General features: G+C 39.0%; 1 protein-coding gene across 2 annotated transcripts in view; it reads left to right on the forward strand.

The window, feature by feature from the left end:
- LOC127570232 (aryl hydrocarbon receptor-like) overlaps window positions 1–17,451 on the forward strand; it is a 170,014-nt gene that overhangs the window by 83,006 nt on the left and 69,557 nt on the right. The window contains exon 3 of one of the 2 annotated variants that reach the window (XM_052015542.1): window positions 6,005–6,096. The exons of the other annotated variant lie outside the window; for it this stretch is intronic. Coding sequence (XP_051871502.1) covers window positions 6,005–6,096 — 92 coding nt within the window. The remainder of the gene's footprint in view (window positions 1–6,004; window positions 6,097–17,451) is intronic. 2 annotated transcript variants of the gene reach the window in all.

Here is a 17,451-nt window from a genome sequence, read left to right on the forward strand (position 1 = left end):
GTTCTGAATAAGATAGAATGATTTGGATAAGATTCCATAATTTGTTTATGTCTATTCTGAGCTCTGATGCCATAAAAATAATCTCTGTTCACCTATTCTTTTTGGTTGTCAACAGATGCACAGTTTCAAAGGAAACTAGTTAGCAGTGAAATATTGTATACAAAGAAATTTTGACTTAACTAACTTAATTAAAATATTGCTTTGACAAGCATAGTCACTTAATTTTTTTTGGATTGACTGCTAGACTGATAACGAAGTGGGATAAATGTTTCACTGCTGTGGTATTGCTGAGCTTTATTCCAATCTGCACAAAAAGTTCTCCATGAATTATTTTCAGTGCCTCTGAGCACATCTGCATTTTACTGTTTTAGAATGCCTTTATTTTGCACAATAGATAAATGTTGCAGATATTTTAAATTTATTTTGCCATGTACTTAAGTATTTTTAAATATTTTTAAGGTAAAACTGAATAAATTGTCGTCATTTCCTTTACTCAAGCCATTGTGTATATCAGGATTCATGTTCTGATACCGATACCTATCGTCCCAAAGAACTTTTCAGTAAACAGTTGTTTGGACGGTGTAATTGCATTGCTTCTCAGCCAATCTAGGGAGCAACAGGTAGCACAGCATGGGAGAGTGTGAGGGAGCGTAATGAAACAGACAGCTATGGAATGTAACTGCTTAGGATACTCTTAGTTGTGAAAAGCAGTTATGAAAGTATGTGGGAAGCCATGAGTTAATGTAGTGGCAAATGTTTTGCTTTTTTATGCACACAATCTATCGGATCAGTGGCTCTGTTTCAAATCATTTCTGCTCCAAGCTCACCATCAAAATTGCTTATTGAGTTTCATAGTAGAAATCACTAAGAACATATAGTGATACGGGGAAAACATTTTTCAGATTCTATTAGTTAATTTAAAGTTCATCCTCTGGTATGCAATCTTGTCAGCATCTTTACTGTTGCCAAATCCTTGCTTCCCGCTAGGATTTCTTCTCTCACTACATTTTACGCAAAAGAAATTCACCAGGATGATGTCTGGAATAGAGGGCTATAATTATTAAGAGGGATTGAATAGGCTGGCTTTATTCTCACTGGAATATAGGAGGCTGAGCGGTGACCTTATAAAGGCTTATATAATTATGAGGGAAATAGATAGGATACAGAAGCAGCTCGGGAGCCGTTGGAGCAGCAGGTCCCTTTCAGGACTGGTGAGTGTATTTTAAAAGCTTAATAAGTGGAGGGCAACTGAAGGGTTAAACAGAGTGTTGAGTGGTTGATTAGAGGGAGTGTGTACTTGAGGTAATTGGCAGGGACAAATATAAGGAGGGGTAACTGAAGAAGAGTGGCCAGTGGGTGAATGGCTCAGGGTAGGAGTGCAGCTTTGAGGCTTTGGTGAGCAGAGGCTGAGGAAGAACTTGCTCCCTGAGAGGTAAGGTCGGTAAGTTCCTTTAATTTAATTAACTTAGGAGTAGGTAATGAAGGCAGCAGTTAGGGCAGTTGTGTGCTCCATATGCAGTATGTGGGAAGTCAGGGACAGCACACTTGTCCCTGAGACTACACCTGTAAAAGGTGCATCCAGCTGCAGCTCCTGACAAACTTGAGTTAGGGAGCTGGAGCTGGAGCTGGAGCTGGATGAACTTCAGATCATTCGTGAGGCAGAAATAGACAGGAGTTTCAGGGCGGTAGTCACCCCTAAAAGTCAGGAGGCAGGTAGCTGGGTGACTGTCAGGAAAGGGAAGGGGTATAGACAGAAAGAGCAGAGCACCCCTGTGGCTGTTCCCATCAATGATTCTGGATACTGCTGGTGGGGATGACCTACCAGGGACAAGTTGCAGTGGTCGTGTCTCTGGCACCGACATGGGACCCTTAGCTCAGAAAGGAAGGAGGGAAAAGAAGAGAGCAGTAGTGATAGGGGATTGGATAGTTAGGGGGATGGATAAGAGGTTCTGTGGGAGAGATTGAGAATCCTGGATGGTCTGTTGCCTCCTTGGTGCCAGGGTCCACGATATCTTGGATCGAGTTCTCGCTATTCTCAGGAGGGAGGGTGAGCAGCCAGATGTCATGGTCCATGTAGGGACCAATGATTTGGATAGGAAGGAGGAGGTCCTGCAAAGAGTTTAGAGAATTAGGTACAAAGTTGAAAGATAGGACCTCCAAGGTTGCAATCTCAGGATTGTTACCTGTGCCATGAGCTAGTGAGGCTAGAAATAGGAGGATCATGCAGCTAAATACGTGGCTAAGGAGATGGTGCAGGAGGGAGGGCTTCATGTTTCTGGACAATTGGGCTCTGTTCCGGGGAATGTGGGACCTGTTTGCACCTGAACTGGAGGGGGACTAACATACTTGTGGGTAGGTTTGCTAGTGCTGCTCCAGGGGGTTTAAACTAGATTTGCAGGGGGAGGGGAACCAGTGTGTTTGAGCAGATAGTGAAGTGGAGGAGGAAAAAGGTCATGTGAGCACTTCAGGCATAGACAGAAATCAAAGGTTTGTATGTGATAGAAATGTTGTCAGGTGCATCTATTTCAACGCAAGACGTATTATAGGTAAAGCAGATGAGTTCAGGGCATGGATTGGCGCGTGGGATTACGACATTATTGCTATTAGTGAGAATTGGAATCAGGAGGGGCAGGACTGGCAGTTTAATGTTCCAGGGTTCTGTCATTTCAGACATGATAGAGGGGGAGGGATGAAAGGGGGAGGAGTGGCATTACTAGTCAGGGAACAGATCACAGCTGTGCGTAGACAGGACAGCCCGAAGGGCTCGTCTACAGAAGCCATATGGGTGGAACTGAGGAACGGGAAAGGTGTGGCCACACTAATAGGGCTGTATTATAGACTGCCCAATAGTCAGACAATTGGAGGAACAAATCTGTAGTGAGGTAGCAGACTGCTGTAAGAAACAGAAAGTTGTAATAGTAGGGGATTTTAACTTTCCACATATTAACTGGGACTCCCACACTGTGAAAGGGCTGGCTGGCTTGGAATTTGTCAAATGTGTTCAGGAAAGTTTTCTAAATCAACATATAGAGGTACCAACAAGAAAGAATGCAATACTTGATGTCCTATTAGGGAACCAGACAGGTCAGGTGACAGAAGCATCTGTAGGTGAGCATTTTGGGTCCAGTGACCACAATGTCATTAGTTTCAAGTTAATTATGGATGAGGACAGGTCTGGTCCTCGAGTTGAGGTTCTAAATTGGAGCAAGGCCAATTTTGTGGAAATGAGAAAGGATCTAGGAAGAGTGGATTGGGATAAGTTGTTTTCTGGCAAGGATGTGTTCAGTAAGTGGAAGGCCTTCAAAGGTGAAATTTTGAGAGTTCAGAGTTTGCATGTTCCTGCCAGGATTAAAGGCAAAGTTAACAGGCATAGGGAACCTTGGTTTTCAAGGGATATTGCCGATCTGGTTAAGAAAGAAGTGTATAGCAGATATAGGCAACTAGGAACAAATGTGGTACTGAAGAGTATAGAAAAAGTAAGAAAATACTACAAAAGGAAATCAGGAAGGCAAAAAGAAGACATGAGGTTGCTTTTGGCAGATAATGTGAAGGTAAACCCAAAGGGTTTCTACAAGTATATTAAGAGTAAAAGGGTAGTAAGGGACAAAATTGGTCCCCTAGAAGATCAGAGTGGCTGTCTATGTGTGGAGCCTCAGGAGCTGGGGGAGATCTTATACAGTTTTTTGCATCAGTATTTACTCAGGAAACTGGCATAGTGGATACGGAAGGAAGGGAAATAAGCAGTAGTGTCATGGAACATATAGAGGTTAAAGAGGAGGAGGTGCTTGCTGCCTTAGTGAATAAAGGTAGATAAATCCCCCAGGCCCGACAAGATATTTCCTCTGACATTGAGAGACTTAGTGTAGAAATTGCAGGGGCCCTGGCAGATATATTTAAAATGTTCTTAGCCATGGGTGCAGTACTGTGTTGTTCCATTGTTTAAAAAAGGATCTAAAAGTAAACCAGGTAATTACAGGCCGGTGAGCCTGACATCATTAGTAGGTAAATTATTGGAAGGTGTTCTGAGAGATCGGATATGCAAGTATTTGGACAACCAAGGGCTGATTAAGCATAGTCAGCATGGCTTTGTGTATGGTAGATCGTGTTTAACAAATCTTGTAGAGTTTTTCGAGGAGGTTACCAAGAAAGTAGATGAAGGAAAGGATGTGAATGTTGTCTACATGGACTTTAGTAAGGCCTTTGACAAGGTCCCACGTGGGAGGTTAGTACAGAAGGTTCAGACACTAGGTATCCATGGAAAGGTTGTAAACTGATTCGAAATTGGTTGTGTGGAAGAAGACAGAATGGTAGTGGATGATTGTTTCTCAGACTGGAGGCCTGTGACTAGTGGAGTGCCTCAGGGATCTGTGCTGGGTCCATTGTTGTTTGTTGTCTATATCAATGATCTAGACGATGATGTAGTAAATTGGATCAACAAATTTGCTGATGACACTAAGATTGGAGGCGTAGTTGACAGCGAGGAAGGCTTTCAAAGCTTGCAGAGGGATCTGAACCAACTGGAAGAATGGGCCAGAAAATGGCAGATGGAATTTAATGCAGACAAGCGTAAGGTGTTGCATTTTGGAAGGACAAATCAAGGTAGGACATACACAGTAAATGGTAGGGCACTGAGGAGTGTGGAGGAACAAAGTGATCTGGGAGTTCAGATACATAATTCCCTGAAAGTGGTGTCATAGGTAGACTGTTGTAAAAAAAGGCTTTTGGTATCCTGGCATTCATAAATCAAAGTATTGAGTATAGGAGTTGGGATGTTATGGTGACGTTACATAAGACATTGGTGAGGCCAAATTTGGAGTATTGTGTGCAGTTTTGGTCACCTAACTATAGGAAGGATATCAGTAAGATTGAAAGAGTGCAGAGAAGATTTACTAGAATATTGCTGGGTCTTCAGGAGTTGAGTTACAGGGAAAGATTGAACAGGTTAGGACTTTATTCCTTGGAGCGTAGAAGAATGAGGGGAGATTTGATAGAGGTTTACAAAATTGAGGGGTATAGACAGTAAATGCAAGTAAGCTCCTTCCACCTAGATTAGGAGAGATAAGTACGAGAGGACATGGCTTTAGGCTGAAAGGGGAAAGGTTTAGGGGGAACTTCTTCACTCAAAGAGTGGTGGGGGTATGGAATGGGCTGCCATCTGATGTAGTAAATGCAGGTTCACTCTTAAGTTTTAAGAATAAATTGGATAGATACATGGACAGGAGAGGTCTGGAGGGGTATGGACTGGGTGCAGGTAAATGGGACTAGCGGAATAACGTTTCGGCACAGACTAGAAGGGCCAAATGGCCTGTTTTCTGTGCTGTCATGTTCTATGGTTCTATGGATAAATGGTCAATCTTTTTCTCAGGCAGGGGATTGTAGAGCGTACAGGTTTAAGGCGAGGGGGCAGAAATTTAAGAGATCTGAGGGGTACACTTTTCCACACAGCGGGTGGTGAATATCTGGAATAAGCTGCCTAATAAGGTGGTGGATGCAGGTACAATTACATCCTTTAAAAGATGTTTGGACATGAATTTGGATAGGACAGGTGTCTGGGGATATGGATATAATGCAGGCAAATGCATGGATAGGCATCACGGATGAGGTGTGCCAAAAGGGCCTGTTTCTGTGCTATACTCTTCTCTGATGCTATAAGAATTTCCCCCTAGTCTAGTGCAGATTTCCTGGAATTGAGAATGGTATTTGCTCTACAGGCTGTTGTTTAAAATGTTTGATGACTCTTAGCAAAGTTACTTCACCAATGTGTTTTCTATATTGTGTGTACTTTTGATTTTTGTGTATTGGGGTTTTGGATGTAGAGGAGTCTAATTTATTAGGTATATTTACAATATTGTACTGTGCATTGACCCTTTTGGGGTATAATCAAGTAAGTATTTTTGTAAGCTTCTCTATTTGTATTAGTGACTGACAAGTTGTTGTTTATACTGAAACACTTAAAATAATACTGTAAAAGAAACAACAATCACTTTCACTTTTGTTTCTCCAGTAACTTTGAAATCTAATAGGAATGGTATCCCGGAAAACTGCAAACAACCTCAACCAAGAGAGCATCTTCAAGAAGGAGAACTTCTGCTACAAGTAAGACTACTACTGCTTAAGATAAAAATGTGTAAGAGAAGCAACCATATTTGGAGAAGTTGTCAATCTATAAGTTGCTTTAGTTAAGTGAATTATAACAACAACCTTTTTGTTTACTTTATGGTATTTGTGCATTATCTTGCTGCTGGCAGTACTGTCGGGAGTTGAACAGTTATCTGAAATATTTTTTGTGCCTACTAGCACAATGAGGTGTGGATTATAGTTGTTACTACATTTATGTAATTTTTTTAAAAATGGCAATTTTTTTTGATGTAGTGACACTGGACCTGGTCTGTCACCAGATAAATCGGTTCAAAAGGAAAATACTGAGGATCTTAGATATCTGAAGTAAGAACTTAAAATGGTGGGAATACTCAGAAGGTTAGGTAGCATCTAACCTTCGTCAAACAAAGCATTATTTGAGAGTTAACTGCTGTAAGCAATAGGGGCATAAATTTGGCTTGCCTCAATGATCTTGTATGTAATGATGCTGGCTTTTTGCTGTAAAATTTGCATCTTTAATGATTCCAGGCATTTATACAGGTTTGTTTTTAAGTCAGAGCAGTTACAATTGGTTGCCTTAGTGTTGCCCAAGGATCATTGGACCTTGCCCTGAAGCATGTGTGTGATGATTGTACATGTTGTAGTATTTCTTCTGTTTATCATTTGTCTGTTGTGAGAGCCAGCTTCACTTTTTTCCTCAGGAATTTAACTTGGCTGAAGAGTCTTCAACATTTGAATCTTGGCTGTTCTGTTTTTTTAAAGTTTTTTTAATGTTGATTCTCAAAACAAATGAACTACTTTAAATGCTAACTGAACTGAATGTAATCTGTGGCAGGAATTGTTCTCTGGTGTGAAAAGCTTCTATGGGTGCTTGTTGAGTGCTTAAAATAAACAATTTTTCATTTAACAGAATTCAGTTCTGTTTCTTAATTTCAAAATGTTGTACTTTACCTAGATTTCCATTATAACATTAAAACTGGGTAATTAGCAAGAATAGTGAAATCTCATTTTTGTCTTGCAAGATGAAGTGAATTTCTCAGGTTGTCTGGTTAGGCAACCTAGAGAAGCCTGGCCTCACCTAGTGATGCCCAGCATGAATAACTGCTCTTAGCTATGAGATATTTTGCCCTCAGTATAACTTTAGAAATGTGATACTACTTAGCAGTATCTTTGTATTCCTAGAATTTAGTAGAATGTTTGCAAATGTCACTTCTGGTGCATTTCATTTTATTTTGTAAATTGAATCATGGTAACAAGTAATGAGAAATGCTTGTCACAGTATTTGTATATGAAGTATAAGGGGAAATTGTCATCAACACATGCTAAATGTGGCGGCACGGTAGCATAGCGGTTAGCACGACGCTATTACAGCACCAGCAATTGGGGTTCGATTCCCGTTGCTGCCTGTAAGGAGTTTGTACATTCTCCTGGGTCTGCGTGGGTTTCCGCCGGGTGCTCTGGTTTCCTCCCACATTCTAAAGACGTACGGGTAGGTTAATTTGGGGTTTAAAATGGGCAGCGTGGACTCGTTGGGCCGGAAGGGCTTGTTACCACGCTGTAAGTTTTTTAAAAAAAATTTAAAAATTATCCAAATATAATAATACATGCTGCAAAGCTAAGAACAATAAAATGGGGGGAATAGTGGGCACTGATTATTTAGTGCACTTTCTGTAGTTTAGCACAGAAGTCTGCATGTGCATTTTGTTTTATAATGTCTGCATTTTTTTATATAGTCCTGGGTATTTTTGCTCACTAGCATTGAATGCAGGAGATTTGCATTCTAATTTTATATGTAATTGTTTTTGAGTTTTAGAGGCATATAAAGACATAACAGATGATGCATTTTCATGTATAGCATACTATTGCTACAAATACAGCTTCTGAAACAAAATAAAATTACTTCTTGAATAACAGAAGGATATACTCCATTCCTAAGGTAAAATAGGCAGCCTGTTGCATTGCTTACAGTCTATGGTTAATGATGCTATGTAATTAGCAAACGTGCACAGCACAAAGTAAGTGCAGACTCTGCTCCCCTGATCAGCACCTTCCCACTATGGCATTGTTTACATTGAGATCTTGTTTGGTATACAACTGTATCATCTAATATCTTTGGTCAGGATGTTGCAGCTTTACATATAAATACCTTATTTAAGATGTATTTGTCTCTAACTGATAGATTAGTTTCATTTCTTATTGTCTGCTGTGGCTTAGTTGGTAGCACTCATGCCTTGGTGTCGGAAGACTCTAGATGCAAAATCTAAATCTAAATCCAAAAACTTTCACACACAATTCTCAGTGGATTCTCCAGGCAATACTGAGGGAATTATGCACTCTTGGCAGTTTCGTCTGTCAGATGAATATGAGCCCCTTCCACATTTTCAGTGGGTGTTTTAAAAACCAGATTGCACAGGCTGAGTGGTGGTAACAGACATTAGTACAGATAGGTATTTGAATAGCCAACACAAACACAATGGGAGTAGGACTAGTTTCCATACTGTATAAACTCTCACTCTGTAACAAATGACACCAATCTGAAGAAAAGCAAGGAAGTTGTTGCTGATGTCATAGTCAATACTTGTCCTCCACCAACATGAATTAAGTAGATTATTCGATTATTATCATATTGCAATTTGTAGGTGCTGATTCCAAACAGATTGGCTGCAAAGTTTACTGGATTGGTTGTAAAGCACCTTTAAGGTAGTGAAAAATTTTCTTCTTTTGACTGCATTGTAACTTAAATGCCACATTCTTTAACATTTATTTTTCACTTCTGATGCTTGCAAAATTGATGTGCTTAAAGGAATACTGTTAACCATTGTTTGATGAACTTTTGCCAGATATAATCTTGGCAAATTTGCACTGCGTGCAATGTGTGGAAAATGTTGGGCAGAATTTCCTGTCAGTGACAAGCCATCTGTGGGAAAAATTCCAAGCTTGCCTTTGTGGATTCTCCAGTGTTAACTTCCTGCTAAATGCTGGCCTTTCTTGACAGCAGGGCGTTAGTCATCTAAGTACCAATAATAGGGATATCCGATCAAGTCCCAACCATGAAACAACTAGGAAGGCCTAGTATGCCTCACACTCTGGCCTAGCTGACTTCAGTCTGTCAAAAACTTCAATGGGAAAATTCATGAATATTCCAAAACTATTTAAAAAAAATCACAATTATCTAGAATTTAAATCTTAAAATTATAAGAAAAATAAAACACTTAAAACCAATTGAAGATAATTTCAAAGCTGTCAACTAAATTAATTAAGACTTGTGTTACCTGCCTAATGCATGCTTTGCTCCCTTTACAGCTTTTCCTCCATATTCCTCAAATGAATAGTGTGGCTGTTTCTGAGCCAGGTTGAACCAATTCCCCATTTAATTCCTGATAAATTATCCTGCCTTTATGATATAGTCAGGAAATTGCCAATGCACGAAGGCCAGAAAATTTGTTACTTTCACATTCACTTGCAAATCTCACATGTGGTAGCACTTTTAATTGGGGAAAATAATAATGTGAAGTTTTTTTAAAATTGTTGTGTACTACCCGAGAACTAAAGTAGTAATGCTATTCTCAATTCTGTACTTTCGTGTATGTAGTATAATTATTTGGTGAGTGATTTGGTTTTGAGTTGATTCAACTGGATGATTTCATTCATTTCTGCTAAAGGAATTGTGAAGATAATCAAATACTGGGGAAATGTGATGTCATGGATCACAAATGATTGAATAAGATTGGCTACACTTTTAATTGTATGCATTCAAGTTAATAGCAAATGAAGTTGTACTCAGTGGTAGCAGGGAAGGTGGGAAGAAGGAATAAATTAATGGAAGAAAAGGTTCTATTAAACTTGTTAAACTTGCTGTATCACACTTACTAAGTGCACGCAAATGACAAAACTTGAACTAATACCTATGTGTGTGCATTTACTGCCCAAGATAAAAGACTGGACTTGTAAAGAATGTGAAATCGATACCCACTGTACTTTAGTTAGTGTTAGTAGCAGTGAGCACAATACCTTAATTACATCATTGCTGTTTTTATTGTTCACTTGCAGCATTATAGCATGGGTGTATTATGGCAGTAAAGAAATGAACAATGTAGTAGGTAGCCACAAATACTTGAAGAATTTGAGTATGCATTTCAAGTGGCACTCCAGAAACTATTAGGAAAAATGCTTTCACAATGTTAGATGATTTGGGACATGGCCTGCCATAGTATAATGTTGTTTTTCACTCATACCATGTTCCTGTATTCAGCATTGCTCAAGTTTAGAGAGCTAGAATTAAAAAATGACATTTCAAAAGGCTTCAACATCAATACTATTCAGATAATAAACAATGAGCCAGTAACAAAGTAAAATAAAATTTTACTGTGTCCCAGTGAGAGGAAGCCCAAAAATCTCACTTGTTAATGGAGGTTTTCTGTAAGCCACATGACACCTGCCAACCCACAACTATGTTGGATATTTGCAAGACCATAGCAGCACTATACTTCCAACATTGTAACCAACAGATGATATTATGCATGGTATTGTATCTTTATTTTTAGTGTTGTCTTAGCTGTAAGAGTTAATGGCCAAATTGCTTGTGCAATTTCATTGGGAGCTAATTGTAGCTTTTTAAAAATGTTCAACTAAATTAAGCCAGTTTTGATAGATTGAATACCCCTATTACTACCTTTTTCAGCAATATTACACTCAATGAAACTCAAGATTTGTCTTAGGCTTCTAATTTGACCAGTTGTCTTTACTAATGTGCTATTTGCAAATGGTTATTTATCCTTAATATGTGGATGTAAATTTAAAAAAAACATTTGCATATGTTTGCTCCACCACAGCATTTATTTACTTGCCTCTTTAGCATCATTTACAGATTAAAATATACTCTTCCTCCACAATTTCCTTGTTCAAATGAAGTATCCATGTTTTGTCTCCAGCTCTTTGGTTCCTCTCAGTCTTTCCTTCCTTTCAGTCTTTCCTTCCTCTCACCATCTGCAGTCTTTTAAAAAGGTCACCTGTCATCACTTTAATACTAGTCCTTGACTTGAGTGTGGGCCTTTTCAACCCTGGTGGTATCCTTTATTGCAGAGTTTGGTGTTTCTACCAGGTTCCTTAATTTAAACAAAATCTTTACTTATCATTAAGTGCCATCTAATCCTTGCTATTTGTTGAGGATGCAGTTTTCAGAGTTACTCCTGGAAGTAAATGAAAGCATAAAGCTGAAATTCCATTGCATGTAGTTCAGTGCACTGAAATGTATCCTTCAGCACCATTTTCAGGGCGAAACGTCATTTGATGTTTAGATTAGCCATTTATTTCAAATTCTATCTGTATTCTGATAGTCGCAGCCTAATTTGTTTGATAATACAGTATTTTGTTGGAGAATCAATCAGCTGGAAGATGCATTACTGTTATTATGTAGTTACAATAAAGAACACTAAAAGAAAATTACAATAAAGAGGTGGCACAGTAGCGTAGCAGCGCGACGCTATTACAGCACCAGCGATCGGGGTTTGATTTCCATCGCTGTCTGTAAGGAGTTTGTACGTTCTCCCGTGTCTGCGTGGGTTTCCGCCGGGTGCTCCTGTTTCCTCCCACATTGCAAAGATGTACGGGTAGGTTAATTTGGGTTTAAAATGGGCGGTGCAGACTTGTTGGGCCAGAAGGGCCTGTTACCACACTGTAAATAAAATTTTTTAAAAAACTACAGTTCCCAGCAGGCAATGCAAGGGGTCATATGGGGAACAGGAAGTGGCTGGAAAGAGCAGGAAAAGCAGCCAGCCTGTCTGTTGCGAGTCTGTTGCAGCCTGTTGTTGTTTTAGTAAATGTTCAGATGTTAAACCCACGCCAAGTTTGTCTTGTGATGAAGAACAAACAACAATTACTAGATCAAGTTCTGTATCAGCATTCAGAATAAAACTGTGAATATGATGCATTGGGGAGAAATGTATACAGGTGGTTTTTGAGGATTTGTTGCTGCTTACTGTGTTTGATCTTCTGTGAATCACTAAGATGGCAAGCTATTTTTACTTGTGTCTTATCAGTTTTTCCTAACTATTCTGTGATGACACAAATGGGTTAGTAATATTCAGTTTCTAAGCATAACTTCAGTAAAACCCCAAAGATTTTAATCCTAATCAAACTTATTAACTTTGTGTTAGATATATAGTATATGAAAATAGAGAATAAAATTGCTCAGACTGCAAAAAAAGCATTCAAATGTATACATATTCTTCATGTTCCAAAGTAATAACAGGACAGTCAGCTCTTTTGTTTATACATAACATTTCCTTAAAGGAACTTTCCTCTATTTTGTGCACAGGAGTGAAAAGGCCTTTCAAAAACCTTTAACTTTCCTTTGCATTATAGCTGTAGTTTGGCAACGCATTCAATTCAGAAATGTATGTCAAAGTTGTACATTTTATCAATAGCGTAATTCACTTTTACAGAGATTGTACCAGAGCCTTGAAGCAAGATACAAAGTAGTGTTTTTGGCCAATGGCCTGAAATTTTCAGAAAGCAGCAAATGGCCCAAGCTTGCCATTCTACTACCCACTAATTCTGCACTTCAAGCAGATTTTCATGCATCAGTTTGAAAGTCAATTCAACTTGATTGGTGAGGCTCAGTGCAGTTCTGGGCCTTCTGATTGTAAATGGAATCATGCGGCAGTGCTTGAAAAGTGCTTTGGCCATAAAAAAAATTACTGAAAAAAAAATCTATGAAAGCCAGTTAAGCCATGCTCCCTGGCACAACTGGCTTTTAAAATTTGTCAAACAATTTGGTACATGTGAATGTCTCCCACTTTCACTTAAAACAGTTAAACAATTAAAATACGTTTAAATCGATTACAATTTCTTTTTAAATTAAAACACCAGAAACTTCATTTTCATCCTTGCAAACATTCCCTTGCATTGAAATGAATGGAGTTGTACAACCTATGCCAGGTATAACCTTTTACACATTCAGTGGGGACTCCTCAAAGGAACTGTCAGGAAATTGCAAGAAGTCAGTGCTTGATTGCAATTGCTGAATATAGTCATTAAACCCCCAGCAAAGTCCCATCAGAAAGTTTGGAGCATTTATATTCATGCATACTGTCAAGAAAGCTCCTCCTTCCTGATGCCTATGTAAGAAATGTTGGCAGTCCACATGAGACTGTCAGCATTTCACAGGAAAATCCGGTCCATTAATTGACTTAAAGCTTGTAATTGAGAGTAAACTGGGCAGGATAAACATCTCTGGAACTCGATCCTTTTGGGAGCACAGAAAGATGTGAAGAAATTATAATATTGAGAGGATTAATAGGCTGGAACTGCAAAGAAAATCAGTCTTGGCCTGCTGCTATTATTGTCTCAGGAGTTTGCCTGTATGGGAAAGTATAATCAATGCTTTTTTTCCCATTGTAAGACATTCCTCTCAACTTGCTGACAGTGCAAATGCTAATGGGTAATATTGATTTATTTCTGGATGACATGTTTATCCAAGGTGAGTTGACATATTGACCAGTATCTTTGTGGCCAGAGAAAAAAACAAAAAATGTCAAAGTTATCAGAAAATAAATTGCATAATGTTCTCAGAAAATAAAATTGGCAATTGTGATCTTTTAAATAGGGAAGAAACAGTACAGAATTTTTGTCTTGATTTCACAAAATGCAATTCAAGCCAGTTATACATCTGAAATTTACTTTTTTTTAACATGGTATTAACCATGTGTTTCAGTGAACAATTGATTTTAAGCTATATTCTTCAGAGATAGAAAAATACTCTCCTCTAAAAGTTGAGTTCTCAAGTAGTGGGAATGAAGCATCCTGAAATAAGACACTTGTGTAGTATTTACAAGCAAACAAATGTTGAGAGTGTGTAGGCTGGAGTTTAGGTTTGAATTTTGAAGATTCAAGTAAATAGCAGGCTAGCGTAAATATTTCCTAACTTAATCAGAAATATCCATACTGCTGCGCACTTTAAGCACAAGATGGCTGTTGGCAGCAATTGTCAGACTGCACACAATGTGTCATCAGCACTTGAGAACAAGATGAATGTGTAACATTGTATCATTCATGAAGGTTTGATTTCACCTTTCAGTAATTACTGCTAAATTCCCAACAGTCAATCGCGCTGTTCAAATTCTGAATCGGGAGTCTTCATTTTTATCACATATCTGCCTCTGTTCATTCATGTCCTTTTAGGTTCTTTTATGGTATACACGCCCATTGTTGTCTTTTAGTCCTCTTTGTTTCCCAAAACACACATTATGTGCTGTTGGCAAATTTTCAAATTGGGTTCTGTACAACCAGCATCACAATTAATAGATACACAGAACAAAAATAAACTTTCATACTTAAGGTACACCATTTCAAACCTTTGGCCAATTTAATCAATACTCAGTCACCCCAATTATTCCCTATGTCTTCACCAGCTCTCCATGCACATTGTTATGTTAACCATTACCATGAATGCTTGTAACAAATGCTGTGTTTCAAACACATCCATTTTAATTAATGTCACTTCAAATAAAGCTATTAAATGTGACTTGTCTAAAGCAATTGCATGCATTTCAAGACCTTGCCTATTTGAACCAATTACAAATTCAAAAATAAAATTCATCGCTTATCTTGGACTAATTGGCTTATTGTTAATTGCATTTAATGTTCTGTCTTTTGAACAACAGTACTGCATCAGCTACCCTGTGGTTTATGGGAAAATTTAATGCCAGAGGAAAAGGTTTATGTCTGGGTGGACTAACTGGCATCATCATTGACACTATATTTGTCTCCCCAGCCCAGTCAACTTTACAAAGTCCTTCTCATAAGTGGGCAGAGCAGTCGCAAAGACTAGTTGAGCAACAGCCTTGTATAGTCATACTTGCAGGATTGTATCCTCTTGATAATATGCCAAATTCCTTCATCACAATCCCTGAGTACATCTTATCCACTGGCAGGACAGATGAACCAGATGTGTTTGGCACTGTGGTATACAGGACAGAGGGAGTAGCACTTGGAGTCTTGAACACTATCTCTGAGCCCCATGAAGTCTCATAGAATCAGGTCAAACATAGGCAAGAAAACTTGTTTGCTACCTACTGACCTGTGCAGCAGAAATTTACACGGCCACAATAAGTAGCCTTGTGGTCATATTCCTCTTGACCATCAGTGATGGATGATTCATTGCTGTTTCCTCCTGAAATCCCCACAATCACAGAAGCCAGTCTCTAGCTCATTTAATTCACCCCATGATATCAGGAAACACTTGAAACCAATGAAAACAGCAAAGGGTGCAGGACCAGACAACATCCCAGCTGTAATACTGAAGACCTGTACTCTAGAACTGTCTGTGCCTCTATTCAAGCTGTCCTAGTATAATTATAACATTGGCATCCACCCTACAATGTGGAAAATTGCTCAGGTATGCCCCATTCACAAAAAGTAGCACTAATCCTATCCACATAATTACCACTCAGTCTATTCTTACTCATTCTCAAAATGATGGAAACTGCAATCCATTCTATCATGTTGCACTTATTCACCGATGAACAACTCACCACTGTCCAGTTTGGCTTTTGCCAGAAATGATCAGTTCCAGAGGTGAGGTGAGAGAGGCTTTCTTTAATATCAAGGAAACATTTGACCAAGGAAGGCATCAAAATGTCCTTGTAAAATTGAAATCTATGGTGTCAAAGGGAAAACATATCACTTGACCTTATTATACATTGCATGAAGCAAGTTGGTTGTGGTTGTCAGTTATCAATCATCCCAGCACCAGACATCACTACAGGAGTTCCTCAGAGCAGTGTACTTGTCCATCTTCAGTTGCTTCATCAATGATCTTCCTTCCATCATAAGGTCAGAGATATGTATATTCACTGATGAGTAGACAATTTTCAATTCCATTTGCATCTCCTCGGCAATTGAAGTAGTCCATGCTTGCATTCTGCAAGACATAGACAACACTTTGACAAGGGCTGAGAAGTGGCAAGTAACATTCATACCACAAAAGTGTCAAGCAACTGCCATCTCCAACCAAGAGTAAAGCTTACCACATTCCCTTTAAATTCAATATGCTGGGGGAACCAGAAATTCAGCACAAGTACTGTGACTTTAAGAGTAGGTTAGGGACTAGGTATCTTGTGGTGAATAACTTTCCTACTGAAAGTCCAGGTCCTTCCACCATCTGTAAGGCACAAGTAAAGAGTATGATGGATAAATGTGTCACAAACAACTCTCAAGAAGCTCAATACTATCCAGGACAAAACAACCCACTTGATTGGCACCCCATCAACCTCCCTAAACCTTCATTCCCTCCATGACTGGTGCACAGTGGCTGCAGGATATATGATCCACAAAATGCACTGCAGTAACTCATACAGGGTACTCCAGCAGCACGTCCCAAATCTGCAATCTGTGCCATCAAAAATGAGAAGGCCAATGGGCATTTTGCCCTACAGGTCATGCAACATGTTGATTTTTGAACTATAGTACTAGTGGTACAATGACACTGGGTCTAAATTCTGGAACTGTCTATCCAATAGTACTATGGGGAATACTTTCACCAGCAGGATTGAACTTGTTCAATAAGACAGCTCACCATCACCATCACCATCTCAAGGGAAATTTGGGATCGGCAATAAATGCTGGCCCTGCTGGCACTGTCCAAACCCTGAAGTTGAACATATTCTTTAAAAAATGTTCAGGGCCTGTTCTCAGAAACTCCCTTCCAATGCCATTGTGACAATTCTCTGTTTCATGAAGACCCTACTTGAAATTCTCCTTTTCAACAAAGCATTCAGTCATTCCCTCAAAATCCATTTCCATTTAGGCTCAGTGTTCATGTGCCTCTGCATGTAAGATATTTATGTTAAAAGTGATGTATAACTGCAAATTAATTGATGAGAAGCTAAACGTGATAGAGGAAGCTAATACTGCACATTATTTAAAATAAGCCAATAACCATGGGGCAAAGGTATAAATTCGTAAAAGGCAGGTTTGGAATTTATGCTGGAAAGCATTGCCTAGAAATTCACAACCAGTTGATAGTGCTACACAGGAAAAGTACTAGTAGCTGGATTTGGTACCATGAAGTATGGAAGTGGTGTAGGACATGCAGGTGTTTCTACATAGCAAGTTTTATGTTGTTGATCAGGGATGAATTTCTAGGGGTGTCCTTGCACTTTATGTTGGAGCACAACGGGTTAAGGTAATTTATGTTGATTGCTTCTATCAAATTAAATTTTATTAGCAAGAGCAGTCAACAGCATCCTTTTATTGCTTTTTATGAATCAACCATAGGCAGAATCTCTTAGTCTTGGAGCTGTGGAATTTAATCCAAACCCATTTGCTTGTCTGCCAAGTTTTTAATGTTCT

The sequence above is a fragment of the Pristis pectinata genome, chromosome 5 (assembly GCF_009764475.1).
Source record: "Pristis pectinata isolate sPriPec2 chromosome 5, sPriPec2.1.pri, whole genome shotgun sequence".
Classification (NCBI taxonomy): domain Eukaryota; kingdom Metazoa; phylum Chordata; class Chondrichthyes; order Rhinopristiformes; family Pristidae; genus Pristis; species Pristis pectinata.